Source organism: Nicotiana tomentosiformis, chromosome 5 (assembly GCF_000390325.3).
Source record: "Nicotiana tomentosiformis chromosome 5, ASM39032v3, whole genome shotgun sequence".
NCBI lineage: Eukaryota > Viridiplantae > Streptophyta > Magnoliopsida > Solanales > Solanaceae > Nicotiana > Nicotiana tomentosiformis.
In genome coordinates this window covers 43537218-43552776 of record NC_090816.1, presented here as the reverse complement: position 1 = coordinate 43552776, position 15559 = coordinate 43537218, and the positions used below count along the sequence as shown (strand labels likewise).

At 39.8% G+C, this 15559-nt stretch overlaps 1 protein-coding gene across 1 annotated transcript; it reads left to right on the top strand.

Moving 5' to 3' along the window:
• Positions 1-11528: 11528 nt before the first annotated feature.
• LOC104089217 (uncharacterized) lies at positions 11529-12691 on the top strand. Its single transcript, XM_009594061.1, has 2 exons — positions 11529-11693; positions 11786-12691. Exons 1-2 carry the CDS (start codon positions 11529-11531, stop codon positions 12689-12691), a joined length of 1071 nt encoding a protein of 356 aa, XP_009592356.1.
• Positions 12692-15559: the final 2868 nt, after the last annotated feature.

Here is a 15559-nt window from a genome sequence, read left to right as displayed (position 1 = left end):
AGTGTAAGTTCATAAGGTTTTATCATATGAGAAATAAATGTTTAATCACATTGATTTCATACAAGATCTTCTTCCCATAAGGGGTATAACATAATTAAGTCAAAAATAGAGAATCATTAACACACGAGGGTTCTAACACGTTATGCCAATCGAGAATCAATTTTACTAGTTTGAATACCCCACATAAATAGTGTTTCAAGTTCGACTACATGATAGAATTTTACAAGGATTCGGGAATTCCGATACTAGGAGAAGAGTTTAGCCTTCATACCTCGCTTTGAACTTTCCTTAATTCACTACACAGTTCCGAAAATCCTAGAAACTTTAATCTATTCAGATACATAACAAAATTGAACACAAATTAGGAGGGAGTTCATGGTTCCAGCTCATTTGAGCATTTTATCAAACACTAGGTGTGTATTATGAGTTCAAGGTCCTCCTATGGTGGATTCCTCCATTTCACTACCCAAAGTCTACCCAATTGAGCTCAACAATCTTCCCACTACCCTAGATAGTACATGCATGCATAATGAACAACTCCCACACCTAAGAATTGCTTGGCTTATTACCTATTTTCAGTTAAATCCCAAAATTGAAGGCCAGGGCTAGAATCTTACCTTTTTGGTTGAACACCTTGTGAGTTACCCTTGTGAAATCTTCAAGGCTTGAGAAAAGATTGATGAACAATGACTTAGAAATTCTTTTTCTCACTCTAGACCACCTTCCTCTCTCTAAAATATAATTTGAACATTCTAAAATGATCCCTAAGATTGTTTTATAACAATGGGGTCGGGTTTATAAAACTAAAAAAATGAAGCCCCGATGAAGATCTGCGGTCGCATATGCGACCGCATAACGCTTCTGCGGTCCACAAAATGGGCGGCATAATGTCCCTCCAGAATTGGGCCTTACTGCATCACTCTACGACCGGTCTGTGGTCTGCAGACCTATTTTGTGGTCGTATAATGCACCGCAGAACACCCCTCCGAAAATTTTCATGTTGGGTCTGCGGTATGTTGTGCGGCCCGCAAAAAAATTATGTGACTGCATAATGGACCGCATAATGGTCCAAAGGTTTGCCCAGATTTCTACTTCAGTCTGCGACAGATTTGCGGTCCGCAGATCAGTTCTGCGACCGTAGAATGGACCGAAGAAAGGCCCTGCGCTTCCAAAAATTTCTTCAACTCCCCAACACACTGTTTAATCCAAAAGGTCTGAACCACGGCGAGCTTGCTCGCTGCTAAGAATCTCTACAATCATCAACACATAAGTCTACCTCAGCATCACGAAACCCCGGATTTTAGGTGAAACTTTTTGAGGCCTTACACAGACATATACCAATAATGAAACGTAATAACAAATTATAGAATCAATACAAGTCTGAAGGTAAAATATCATAAATAAAGAGTGCACCAATACATAAATCCCTCAAAACTTCTAATATTGAGTTTTGAGCTCTACAATAGGAGTACAAGTTTGGTAATATAAAATATCGTCTGAACAGTAGCAACAGTAAGGAAGATAGGAAGAGACTCTAGGGACTACGATCTGGAAGTAGCTCTATCTCGTCTCAACAGCACAACAACAATAACCAACATGACTCTCAACTAGGTCCCACACCCTTATCTACAGAATTAAGTTCAGAGTGTAGCATGCATACAACCGACCTATGTTCTCTGTAAGTATCATGACTGACCTCGGAGAGGTAGTGGCAAGAATCACAGATAATACTCACAGATGATACTCACATGATAAATCAGTTCAACTCATGAATACATACGAATGCGCAGTAACACCACCAGTATTTGTGCGCTACTGCAAATAAATCTGATGGTGCACATAGAGAAGATATTCACACATATCAAACAGAATAACAGTTCAGCATATGGAAGAGATATGCATAAATAGACATGTCACATTACACATAGAGAGACATATAAAGAAGATATGTAATGTGTACCATTTCATTAACTGAAATGGAATATAGAGAAGATATTCATAAAAGGCACGTATACATGTATACATGTATATCTCCTATTTATTATAAATAGGAGATATGCATTAAAAATCATGTATACATCCAAGGAACGTGAATATAGAGAAGATACATAAAACTCCAACACTGAACATATTTTCCACAACCATGTGTACGTCATCAAGGAGACACATAAAAGGAAGACCCTAGGAGGGTTGGATCCTTATCAACACACTCCACGGATAACTCACGTGCCACAATCATAACAGCAGCACAGACAACTCACGCGCCCTAATCAACTCAACCCGCACGGACAACTCAAGTGTTGTCAGACCAGTCCATAACACAAAAAGCATATACAAGAATACATGTATACAGTAAATAGATATCAAATCACATAGTTCTAGAATGATAAAATTTCATAATAAAGTGTATGTATGTGTGTAGTGTACAAGTAGAACACAATTAGTCAGTTATGCCACACAATAATGAGTATCATGTTCAAATAGGAAAAACAAGCCTACATATAATTACTAGCATGATTCACGAGGTTACGTATTCATACAAACATAATAATAATGATAGCAAGAATCACAATATCCAAAACAAGGCATACAATAACCTATGGACTACCCTAAACATGGATAAACCCGGTGTACGGATACGTGCTCAACCCTCGCATGTGCGCTACCACTACCATATAGACAACATTAATAATTCAAGCAAATAGTCCCTCAAACAAGTCTAGGAAAGATATTTACATCAAGCAAACAAAGTCAATCTCCATGAATTCCTTCCTATGTGAAGCGACCTCCGAGCGGCTCGAATCTAGCCAAATAACACACCACAATGTAAAATAATGCTAAAGGAAACAATAACGGAGTAAACCAAAAAGTCAACCAAGACCCGACTTTTGGAACCAGACAAAACTCATGAATCCCAACTACTCATTCGAACAAAAGTCAAAATATACAAGTTCCATCAAAATCTGACTCTCAATTAGGGTTAAAATCTCAAGTATTCTCTCTCCAAAATATAGCACGAAAATCCCAGTTTTTCCCTTCAAATCCATGTTCTATGTGTACCAAAAATAGGGAATCAAGATATAATATCAAAATTGTAACGACCCGACCGAGTGTTTTGTGTATTTGAGCCTCGTTTTCCCTTTGAAGCTTCCCATATGTGTATTTATGGTTCTATGACTTGCGGGGGTGGTTAGTTTTGTTTGGAAGAAGTCTTAAAATGTTTTGGACCCTTTTAATTCTTGGTTCTGAAGCCTAAGTTGGAAATGTTGACCGAAACTTGACTTTTGTGAAAATGACCCCAAAACGATATTTTGATGGCTCTGATAGATTTTTATCGTGATTTTGGACTTGGGCGTATGCCTGGAACTGAATTCGAAAGTCCCTAGGTTGATTTGAATTGTTTTATCGAAAGTTGGTAATTTGAGGTTAAGATGTTTCCTTAAGATTGACCCTAGGTTGACTTTATGGCTATCGGGTTCGCAAGTTGGTTGTGCGAATTGGGATAGGTCCATTTTGCTATTTGGAACTTGTCTACAAAATTTGGTGTAATTTGGAGTTGGTTTGATATGATTCGGACGCTTGATTGTAATTCTTGATGTTCTTGAGTTTTCTTTTGAAATTCATGCATTTTGATGTCCGGTTCGTGGTTCTAGATGTTGCTTTGGTATTTTGAAAGTGCGAGTGAGTTCGTATGATGTTTTTATACTTGTATAAGTGTTTGGTTTGAAGCCGCGAGAGCTCGGGTGAGTTTCAGATGTGTTTCATATTGGTTTGGAGTCATTTCAGGTTGCTGGGTGTCACAATTGTGAGCACCAGCATTGTAATTGCGATCATAGTAGGGGGTCTCAAGTGTCGCATTGGCGATACCTAGATCGCATTTACGAAGAAGTACCTAGGCTGGATAGTTTCACATTTGCGAGGATAGCAGACTTCGCAAGTGCTAAGTCAATGTCGCATTTTGCAAATTCCCTATTTGGTTGCGAGGCACCGCAATTGCGAGTCCATTTTCATAATTGCGACATCTGCACCTGAACAAAAGGGCTGGGAAGTCAGGATTTGGTATCATTTCTCTCATTTTAGAACCATAGACTTGGTAGGAGGCAATTTGGGGAGGGGATTTTCTGCAACAACCAATGGGTAAGTGATTTTGATCTACTTTCAATTATATTACATGATTATACATGAGATTTAACATCAAATTCATGAGAATCTTAGAGAAATTTTTGAAAAAGTTTGCCTATGTTTTGAAAAATGGAAATTTGGGATTTGAGAGTCTATTTGCACTTGGATTATAAAATAAAAAACATATATTGAATCGTGGGGTTATGGGTAGTCGGTATCTATCCTTGGACCCTGGTTATGACCGAGCGAGCTCGGGGTTGACTTTTGTTGAATTTTGCAGAATTATGTAATGATCTTAGCTTTATTAATTGAAATTGATTCCTCTTGCATTGTTTGATGATATTAAGTCGTATTTGGTTAGATTTGAGCCGTGCAGAGGCGAATTTTAAGGGACAAGTTATTTTTGAGTGTTGATTTGGCATATTTGAGGTAAGTATCTTGCCTAACTTTGTATGGAGGAAACTACCCCTTAGCATTTGGGTTGATTGTACTATTTGAATTATGTGGTAGTAACGAGTGTGTACACATGCTTATATGTGATATTAGACCGGTTTAGTCTCTTAGGTTACTTGTAAGCACTTAATTGGAGTTATTATTATTTGTTCTATCTTTCATTTTCAATTTTATTCTTACAAGCCTTAGTTGAAGTTTTTAATACATGTTCTAATTACCATTGTCAAAGTTACTCATATATGCATTTATTTGTAGTTGTTGTTACATTCTATCCTCCCCATTGTTGAGTTATTCTCATGCATTTAGTCGTAGATGCTATTTCATGCTATCTCTTTCATTGTTAAGCTTATATTACATACTTGAATTGGAAGTTGCCATTTCATAGGAATACCTTCATTGTTGAGTTATTGAAGTTGTAGTTGTGAAAGCTATTAACACATTGTGGATGAAGTGTTGATTAACACTTCCTTGTTGAATTATTTATCATTCATTTTGTTATTATTGAAATTCTTGTACACATTTTGGTTGAGCCATGGGCTATATGTTGTAGTAAGATTGTCATTTTTAATTTGGTAATGTAATGGCATATGGGCACATTTGGTGCGAGTTGACTATTGTGTTCTGATATTGATACACATGCATTGGTATAAGGGAGGGTATTGAAACACATACGGTGAGATAAGGTGGGATTTATTCGTGTTTTGCTAGTAATGGAATTACCTGAAGCCACACGGTGAGATAAGGGGGCTAAAACACGTGTAGCTATTCCGGGAAAAATATTTTTAAAAATAAATGCAAGCTCGCACAGTGATATAAAGAAGACTATGATTGTAAATTGGGAAATGTGAATATGAGGCGTGGTGCCTCGGTTGTGATTATTGTTATACATTCTATGTTGAAAAGTCGTGTTGATGGAACAGTTATTATTATTCTTTCATTCGTTTACATCTATTTGAATACATGTTGTTCCTATCATATGCTCATACTTTGTTGTCCTTTCTTACATTAATATCCGTTGTTAACCTTACATCATTGTACTGTTTTGTTGTCATTTATTTCCTTGTCTTCCGTTATTAGATTATATTAATATTTTGCTCAAATTTCTATGTCTAGTATGTGTCATGACCTAGACACGTCACTACACTAACGAGGTTAGTCTTGATACTTATCGGGTACCGTTGTGGTATAGTCATGCTACATTTTTGTGTGCAGATCCAGGTACTTCTGCTCGTGCCAGACGCCAGTGATTTGACTCGAATACCTCAGAAACTTCAAGGTATACCGTCTTGAGGCTCGCAGGCCTCGAAGTCACCTTCTACTGTATTTGTTTTTACTGTTTATCCTCACATCTAACAATATTATATAGATTTTCTATTGTACTTTTTAGTGCTTATGACTCAGTTTCACCGGATTTGGGGATTTTGTGACTGTTATTGAATATTGATGTTATCATGAGATGTATTAGTTTAATTTAATATTCTTAGTCGTTATTTCTTTTAAATTCTGTTGTGTGTTAAGCTTACCTAGTCTTAGAGACTAGGTGCCATCACGATTACCTTAGATAGGATTTTATGATCGTGACAAGGTGGTATCAGAGCTCTAGGTTCATGGGCTCTACAAGTCATTAACAAGTTACTAGAGTCTCTCGGATTTGTACGGTGACACCTGTACTTATCTTCGAGAGGCTACGAAACTATTGGGAAAATTATACTATTTGATTCTTTGTTGTGCAGATTGTTGATTTCAAAATATGAGCCTTTGTCTTTCTATTCTCTCACAGATGGTGAGGATAGGAACTACTGGATCAGATGATCAGACACCTACGCCCCCTGCTAGAGCCACGAGAGGTCGGGGCTGAGGTAGAGGCCGAAGAGGAGTAGTGTTGCAGCCAGAGCACTAACTAGAGCAACGACTGAGGAGACACTAGTAGCCTCGGTTGTATGACAGGAACTTGAGGTGCCTGTTGTTACCCCTGAACTTCAGGAGAACTTCGAATACCTTTTGAGCATGTTCTATGCTTTAGCTCTGGCAGGACTGATTCCCGGTGCACCAGCTACATATCAGGCTGAGGGAGGAGCTCGGAATCCCGCGGCCCACACTCTAGAGTAGCGGGTCCATGTTGATCGGGTTTTGGGTGTCCTGCCAGCACAACCCATTATTCCGGTTCAGCCTGAGGTCAGGCCAGAGGCATCTGAGGAGGAGCAGATGAGACTTGAGAGGTTCATGAAGTATGATCCTCCTACTTTAAATGTCACAGTTACTGAGAATGCGAAGGGTCTCTAGACAAGTACCACCGTATTCTCCACACCACGGGCATTGTGAAGGTGAGCGAAGTTGCCTTTACTACATTTCAGTTATGAGAAAAAGCATATAGATGGTGACAGGCTTACGAGGAGGGTAGGCCAGTTGATCCAGACCCACTTACTTCGGCTCAGTTTTTAGATATATCTTTGAGGGAGTTCGTTCCCCAGATCCTCCAAGTTGAATGGCACATAGAGTTTAAGCAGCTGCATCAAGGGACTATGTCAACGTCAGAGTATGCCATTAGATCCAGTGATTTTTTCGACATTCAGTTGCTTTGGTTTCTACAGTCAGAGAGCGATTCTATGGGATTATCAAGGGTCTTGGTTATGGTCTTAGATTCATCATGGCTCTAGAGTTTGATACGGATACTCCATTTTAGTAGGTTGTAAATATCGCTCGAAGGAGGGAGCGAATGTGAGGCCAGGAGAGGGATGATAGGAAGGCCAAGAGGCGTCGAGATTTTGGAGGATATAGTGGTGCCTGAGCTCCAGTTGCAGCTCGTCATGGCAGAGGTTATGTGAGTCGACCACTTCATTCAGCACTCCTAACTACTCACAGTGCTCCTTCTATCTTGAAGTCTAAGGTCGCTCATTATGCAAAGCTACTTTCCAGTGTACCTCTTGTACAGGGTGCCTTCAGGGTCATTCTAGCCCTTCAGGACAGAGTCTAATTTTAGCAGCCATGCCTACAGAGAGCTTGTTTCGAGTGTTGTGATACCAAGCATATAGTGAGGGACTGTCTCATACTTAGGAGGGGTGCACCTCAACAGACTACGCAGGCTTCACGGATTCCATAGGGTCCACATGGTTCATAAGCTATGTGCTGCTCCACCTGCACCGCCAGCTAGGGGTGGAGTTCAGGCGTGTAGAGGTTCCCCTAGAGGGGGAGGCCAGGCTCGTTTCTATGCTTTTCTTGGTAGGACGGAGGCAATTGCATCGGATGTTGTCATCGCATGCGTTGTTTTGGTCTTTCATAGGGATGGATCAATTTTATATGATCCAGGCTAGACTTATTCATATGTGTCATCTTGCTTTGATCCATATCTGGATATATCTCGTGAATCTTTGAGTGCTCCTGTATATGTGTCCATACTGGTGGGAGATTCTATTGTTGTAAACCGTATTTATCGGTCGTGTTTTTTCACTATTGAAGGTTATGAGACTTGATTTGACCTTCTGCTACTCAATATGGTAGACATTTATATGTCTTGGGTATGGACTGGATTTTTCCCTATCGTGCTATTCTTGACTATCACTCCAAGATCGTGACACTATCTATGATAGGGTTGCCGCGGTTGGAGTGGAGAGGTATATTGGATTATATTCCTAGAAGGGTTGTGTCCTTTCTGAAGGAGCAATGAATTTTTGAAAAGGGGTGTTAAGTATATCTAGCCTTTGTGAGTGATATCAGTACTGATACTCCTTCCGTCGAGTCAGTTCCGGTAGTAAGAGATTTCCCATATGTGATCCTAGCAGACCTACCGGGCATGCTGCCCGATAGGGATATCGATTTTGGTATTGACTTGGTGTTGGTCACTCAGCCCATTTACATTCCACCATATTGTATTGCACCGGTGGAGTTGAAGGAATTAAAGGAACAACTTCATGAGTTGCTTGATAAGGGTTTCATCCGACCGAGTGTCTCACCTTGGGGTGCTCCAGTTCTATTTGTGAAGAAGAAAGACGGCTTTATGAAGATGTGTATTCATTACAGGAAGCTATACAAAGTTACAGTCAAGAACAAGTGGCCACTACCGCGTATTGATGATTTGTTCAACAAACTTTAGGGTGCCAGAGTGTTTTCGAAGATTGATTTGAGGTTAGGGTATCATCAGCTGAAGATTCGTGATTCAAACATTCTGAACATTACTTTCAGGACTCATTATTGTCACTATGAGTTTCTGGTGATGTCATTTGGGCTGACCAACACCCTAGTACCCTTTAAGCACTTGATGAACAAAGTGTTCCAGTCATATCTTGATGTTTTCGTCATCGTGTTCGTTGATGACATATTGTTGTATTCTCACAGCAGGGAGGATTATGAGCAGCACTTGAGGATTGTGCTCCAGATGTTAAGGGAGAAGAATTTATATGCAAAATTCTCCAAGTGTGAGTTTTGGCTTGATTCGGTGGCATTTTTGGGTCATCTTGTGTCTAGTGAGGGGATTAAGGTGGATTCGAAGAAGGTGTTGGCAGTTCAGAGTAGGCTCCGACTGTCTTCTACTACTTATATATGGAGTTTTCTATGTTAAGTCGGGTATTATCTCCATTTTGTGGAGGGTTTATCATCCATCGCATTTCTTTGATTAGATTGACTTAGAAGGGTTCCTTATTCAGGTGGTCCGATGAGTGCGGGGAGAGCTTTCAGAAGCTCAAGATTGCCTTGGCCAGAGCTCCAGTTCTAGTTTTACCTTCAACATCGAGTTCATATACAATTTATTGTTATTCTTCGCGGATTGGCATTTGATGTGTATTGATGTAGAAGGGTAGGATACTAGCTTATGATTCGCGTTAGTTGAAGCCCTATGAGAAGAACTATTATATTTATCATTTAGAGTTGAAAGCCATTGTCCACGCTTTAAAGATTTGGAGGCACTATCTATATGGCATGTATTGTGAGGTCGTCACAGTTCATCGGAGTCTATAACACTTGTTTAAGAAAAAGGATCTAAACTTGAGGTAACAGAGGTGGTTAGAGTTGTTAAAAGACTATGATATCACCATTCTATAACATCTCGAGAAGCCCAATATGGTTGCCGATACCTTGAGTAGAAAGACTGAGAGTATGGGTAACTTTGCATGTATTCTAGTTAGAGAGAGACCGTTAGCATTGGATATTCATGCTTTGGTCAATCAGTTCGTAATGTTGGATGTTTTGAAGCCTAGCTAGGTTCTTGCTTGGGTGGTTTCTCGGTCTTATTTGTATGAGCGCATCAGAGCACGTCATAATGATGACCCTCATTTGCTTGTCCATAAGGACACGGTGAAGTATGATGATGCCAAAGAGGTTACTATTGGAGATGATGGGGTGTTGCAAATGCAGGGCCGGAGTTTTGCGCACAATGTGGATGAGTTGAGTGAGTTGATTCTTGAGGAGGCCCATAGTTCGCAGTATTCCATTTATCTGGGTGTCACTAAGATGTATCAGGATTTGAGGCCGCATTATTGGTGGAGAAGAATGAAGAAGTATATAGTAGAATATGTGGCTTGATGTTTGAACTATCAATAGGTGAGGTACGAGCATGAGAGGCCAGGCTGTTTTCTTCAGAGACTTGAGATTCCAGAGTAGATATGGGAGCATATCACCATGGATTTCGAAGAAATTTGGCACAGTAAGGGTTATTGTGGATAAACCGACCAAGTCTGCACGCTTCATTCTAGTTGTGACAACCTACTCTTAAGAGCAACTGGCTCAGATATATATCTGTGAGATTATTCATCTTCATGGTGTGTCGGTGTCGATTATCTTCGATCGAGGTACATAGTTCACATCACATTTCTAGAGAGTCGTGCAATGTGAGTTAGGAACACAGGTTGATTTGAGCACATCATTTCATCCCCAGACGGATGGGCAATCCAAATGTACCATTCAGATCTTAAAGGATATGCTACGTCCTTATGTTATGGATTTTGGGGGTTCATGGGATTAGTTCCTACCTTTTGTAGAGTTCTCCTACAACAACAACTACTAATTGAGTATTCAGATGGCTCCTTATGAATCCTTATATGCGAGTCGGTGTCGTTCTACAGTTGGTTGGTTTGACCCGAGAGAGACTTTGTTGTAGGGCACTGATTTGGGTCAGAATGCCTTGGAGAAATTCAAGTTGATTTAGGATTGGCTTCGTAAAGCACAGTCAAGGCAGAAGAGTTATGCTGATCATAGGGCTCGTGATGTAGTATTTATGGTGGGAGAGAGGGGTTTTCTCGGAGTTTCACATATTAAGGGTGTGATAAGGTTCGGAAGAAGGCCAAGTTGAGCCCTAGGTATATCGGAAATTTTGAGATCCTCGAGAGGGTTGGTGAGGTGGTGTATAGACTTGCATTGCCACCCTGCTTATCGACAGTTCACTCGATATTCCATGTTTTCATGCTCCAAAAGTATCATGGTGATCCATCACATGTATTAGGTTTTATCTCAGTCCAGTTGGACAAGGATTTGACTTATGTTGAGGAGCCGGTGTCTATCTTGGACAGACAGGTCCGAAAGTTGAAGGTCAAAGAATAACACTTCAGTGAAGGTCTAATGGAGGGGTCAACCGGTCGAGGAAGTGACCTGGGAGACCCAGAACGACATGTGGAGTCGTGATCCTCACCTTTTTGTCAGTTCACTTATGTCTCTATGCACGTTTGAGGACGAACATTTATTTTATGAGAGGGAGAATGTAACGACCCGACTAGTGTGGACAATAGGAAATCAGCTGGAAAACCTACAAGGAAACAAAAGAAAGACATCAAGGACAGTGTACCTCAAAGGATGCAACCAAAGAGGAGTGTGGTCTCTACTTCCAAATAATTCCATTGATAATATGTGTAGTATGGAATGTGAGGTCAATTAACACATAAAAAACTTTCAATAGGTTGCTTAACCTACATAGAAAGTACAATCTTTACTTGATTGGGTTGATGGAACCTTGGCAAGACATAAACAAGATGGAGAAGTATAGAAGAAAACTAGGGATCCATGTTACCTATGCTAATGTAAATGGCAAGATATGGGCTTTTGTTGATGAAGAAATTGATGTTGACATTGTGATGGACATGGAACAACAAATGACATTGAAGCTATTTCATAGGAATTTGAATAAGGAATTATATGTGACATCAGTGTATACCAAATGTGATGCTATAAAACGAATTGCGCTTCGGAATTCATGTATCACTTAGTCTCAAATATGGAATCCCCTTAGCTTGTTGGAGGGGATTTTAATGTGATTTTATCCGAGGAAGAGAAATATGAGGGCCTTCGAGTTTATTTGAGTAAAGTAGAAGAGTTTGCACATTGTGTGGACACATGTGCATTGCATGATCTCCGCTTCAAAGGGATCATGTATACTTGGTGGAATGGAATGTCTGATATTGATTGGATATTTAATAGGCTTGATAGATTCTTGGCAAATCAGCAGTTCCTTGATTTGTTCCCAGCGTTAGAAGTTGTGCACCTTATCAAGTATGGTTCAGACCATGCTCCTCTCTTATTGTCATGTAATATTGATATTGTCCAAATAAAGAAACCCTTCAAGTTTCTCAATTTTCGGACCAAACATGAGTCTTTTATGAATCCGGTGAAGGAATATTGGGAAGCTGACACTATAGGGAATCCATTCATCATATTCCAAAGCAAATTGAAGAAGGTGAAGTCAGCACTAGTAGCCTGGAGCAAGGAGACTTTTAGGGATATATTCAAACAAATTGCAGCATTGGAGGATGTTATTAAGGTACACGAGATTATGTTTGAACTAAATCCAACAGTTCAAAATAGGGCTAAGCTGCACAAAGTAGAAGCTGATTATATAAGATATTATCATCTAGAAGAAGAATTTTGGAGGCAAAAGGCTAGTATGCAATGGTTTAAAGATGGTGATAGGAATACTAAGTTTTTTCATGCTTATGTGAGAGGCAAGAGGAAAAGGCTACAACTATCCAGAATTCTGGACAAAAATGATAATTGGCTGGAAACACAAGAAGACATGGCAAGGGAGGCAGTTGAGTTTTTCCAGGATCAATTCACAGAGGAGAGAATACCTACCAACTTAGACATTATTCAGCATGTCTCTACGTTGGTGTCTAATGTTCAAAACGCAAAATTGTGGTAAGAACCAACCATGGAGGAGGTTAAAATAGCTATTTTTGGGTTGAATGGTGATAATGCCAGTGGTCCTGATGGATTCATTGAAAAATTCTATCAAAATAGTTGGGAAGTTATAGGTGAGGACATCCTTAACATGGTGAGTGCTTTCTTTAATGGTGCAGAATTACCAAGGTTCACAACTCACACAAATCTTGTCTTGCTTCCAAAGAAGAAGAATGTTGCAACATTTTCTGGTATGAGGCCAATCAGTTTGAGTAACTTCTCCAACAAGGTCATATCTAGAGTGATCCATGAGAGGTTAGTTGAGCTTCTACCTTCACTAATCTCTCCTAATCAGGCTGGCTTTGTTAAGGGGAGGAACATAGTGGAAAACATCCTGCTTACTCAAGAGATCGTAACTGACATAAGATTGAGAGGGAAGTCTGTCACGTCCCGAACCTAGGAGCGATACAAGCACCCGGTGCCTCACCTAACCTGGCGTACCAAATTACGACTAAGGGACTCTGAGCACATAATGTCATACTTTGGCCATGGGGCCACCTTGCAAGACAATTTGCGAAGCAAAATATAAAACTGAATGGAAACTAGCGCTAACTAAACATCAATATAAAGCTAGGCTGAAAAGGCCGTCATAGCTATTACAGCTGACAAACCACCAAATTATACATACCAGGCCTACAAACCCAACATACTGCACTAACCAACAGGATATGTCTACAAGCCTCTACTGATAGATGTACTATGATCGGAACAGGGCCCCGACCTACCCATAACATATATACAAATATACATAAGATGTACACAAAAATCCCGAAAGACGTGGAGCTTACCGATCAGGCTGAACTCGGGAAACACCTACTGAGGAGGTCTACCCGTCTGTCTGTCTGAACCTGCACGCATGAAATGCAGCGCCCCCAGAAAAGGGACGTCAGTACGAAATAATGTACCGAGTATGTAAGGCAATAAAATAACTTAAATCTGAAACTGAACTGATAATATGATAACTGAAATTAACTGGGAGTCAAAGATGGTCTGGAGATATACTTACCTGCTGATACTGACTCAACTCTCTCAATATATTAAGTAAAATAAATGTCCGGCCCTATAAGGCTCGGTACGTGTAAATGCTCGGCCGTAGTAGGCTCGCTCATAGGCGCTCGGCCATACTGGGCTCTGTATCTCGGCCATCCTGGGCTTGCTCATAGGCGCTCGGCCACAGTAGGCTCGGTATATATAACTTACCATCTGATCAGAGGTTGCCCAATAGGGGCCTGCTCACCGATTATAGCTCGATGGTGGTGAAAATAGTGTAATACTGTATATATATATATATAGACCCTCTGCTCTCTTGACTAGATAAAGACAAAACTAAACTGAATATGAAGTCCCGATAAGGAATAATATTGTAACTTATGAGACTAGAATAATGTGAATAAATTCATGAATACGAACTTCTCTTTATGTCTCATTATTAACACATGTAGCTACGAGATCATGCCAAAATGAAGGAAGGGCTTAGCCTTAACATACCTTATCACAATCTTTCCAATCACCAAGTTGAACTCACCTCTTTGCACCTTAATCTACAAGAATGATAATAATACTATCGTTAAGTTACGAAAGGTACAACTATCGCACAACGAACGACAAACTTATTTTGTATTAAAACGGGCAGCATCTCCCCTATAATCCTTACTTCCTCCAAATTCAAGATAACACCAACAATACAAGAACAGAACAATAACAACATATATACATCATTTTCTAGCCCTATATACACCATCAAATACTACAAAACAGCCCAACATACCCCAATCTCTTCGTACACAAAACGACCACCGTAGTAGTGTCAAACGACCCGAAAATGTTATGACGAACGACCAGCCAACCACCCTATATTTATATGGTGTTTCTACACCCCCTTCCTCCTCCAAAACTCCACAAAACAGTAGTAAAACACGCAGCTCAACAGCAACACAAAACAGTCCACAAAACAGTCTGCTGCAAGTGAATAACTCGAACTCACGGCTTCCAATCACCGTCCCGTGAGTTCTCACAAGTATAGAACGACTTACCATGAATTTATAGAAGAAAAACTGGATGAAAGAGAGCAGTAAACTCACCTTATTTTTTGGATAACTCAGCTCCTATCTTGGTTCTTCAAACTCTAGGTTTTACCTCCAATTAGAACTTGAAAGGGAGAGAAAATCAATTAGGGTTTGCGGGAAATTTTTGGGATGATTCTTTGCAGAACTTATGTCTGGTTATTATGCTCTATTTTAAGTCTAATATATGAAGAAAATAGTCCTTTAAAAGGCCACTTTGGACGACCCGAAATGGCCCATTTTTGGGCTTTCATTTAAGCAAGTAGGTGACACACCTTCTTGTCACCTAGTAGCTTGCGCAGTATCGCAAAAATGCCCATATCTCACTACTCCGATGTTGTATTGACAGACAGTTTAATGAATTGGAAAATAGACTCATAGATCTTTAATTTGATGGGTGGAACACCCCATAACTCTCAGTATATTAGGAGAAAATTGCAGTTAGATTTGACCCAAAGTTTCAGTAAAACTTATGAGTGTAACTTGTGATGACTTTCATCGACTTTTGTTCCACAACTCGCTTGAGATTAAAACATAACATACGGATGTCATACGACTAATATAAATCATAACATAATATCCTTATCATGTTAATCACCCTAGTCTCACCCCAAAGGTACATGTTATAACATTTCCAACTTGTCGACTTTCGACGAAATATTGTTTTATTTAATTGCTTTAGCTTCTGAACTGTCCAACCCTCTTTGTACTTGTTGTTCATGATCTTCAATATTTGTAACCTCAGAGGTAACATGATTAACTTACTT

Coding starts and splice junctions, on each gene's coding strand:
- LOC104089217 (XM_009594061.1), top strand. CDS start 11,529: ATGGAGAAGTATAGAAGAAAACTAGGGATCCATGTTACCTATGCTAAT. Junction 11,694..11,785: donor ATTTGAATAAGGAATTATAT/GTGACATCAGTG, acceptor GAATCCCCTTAG/CTTGTTGGAGGGGATTTTAA.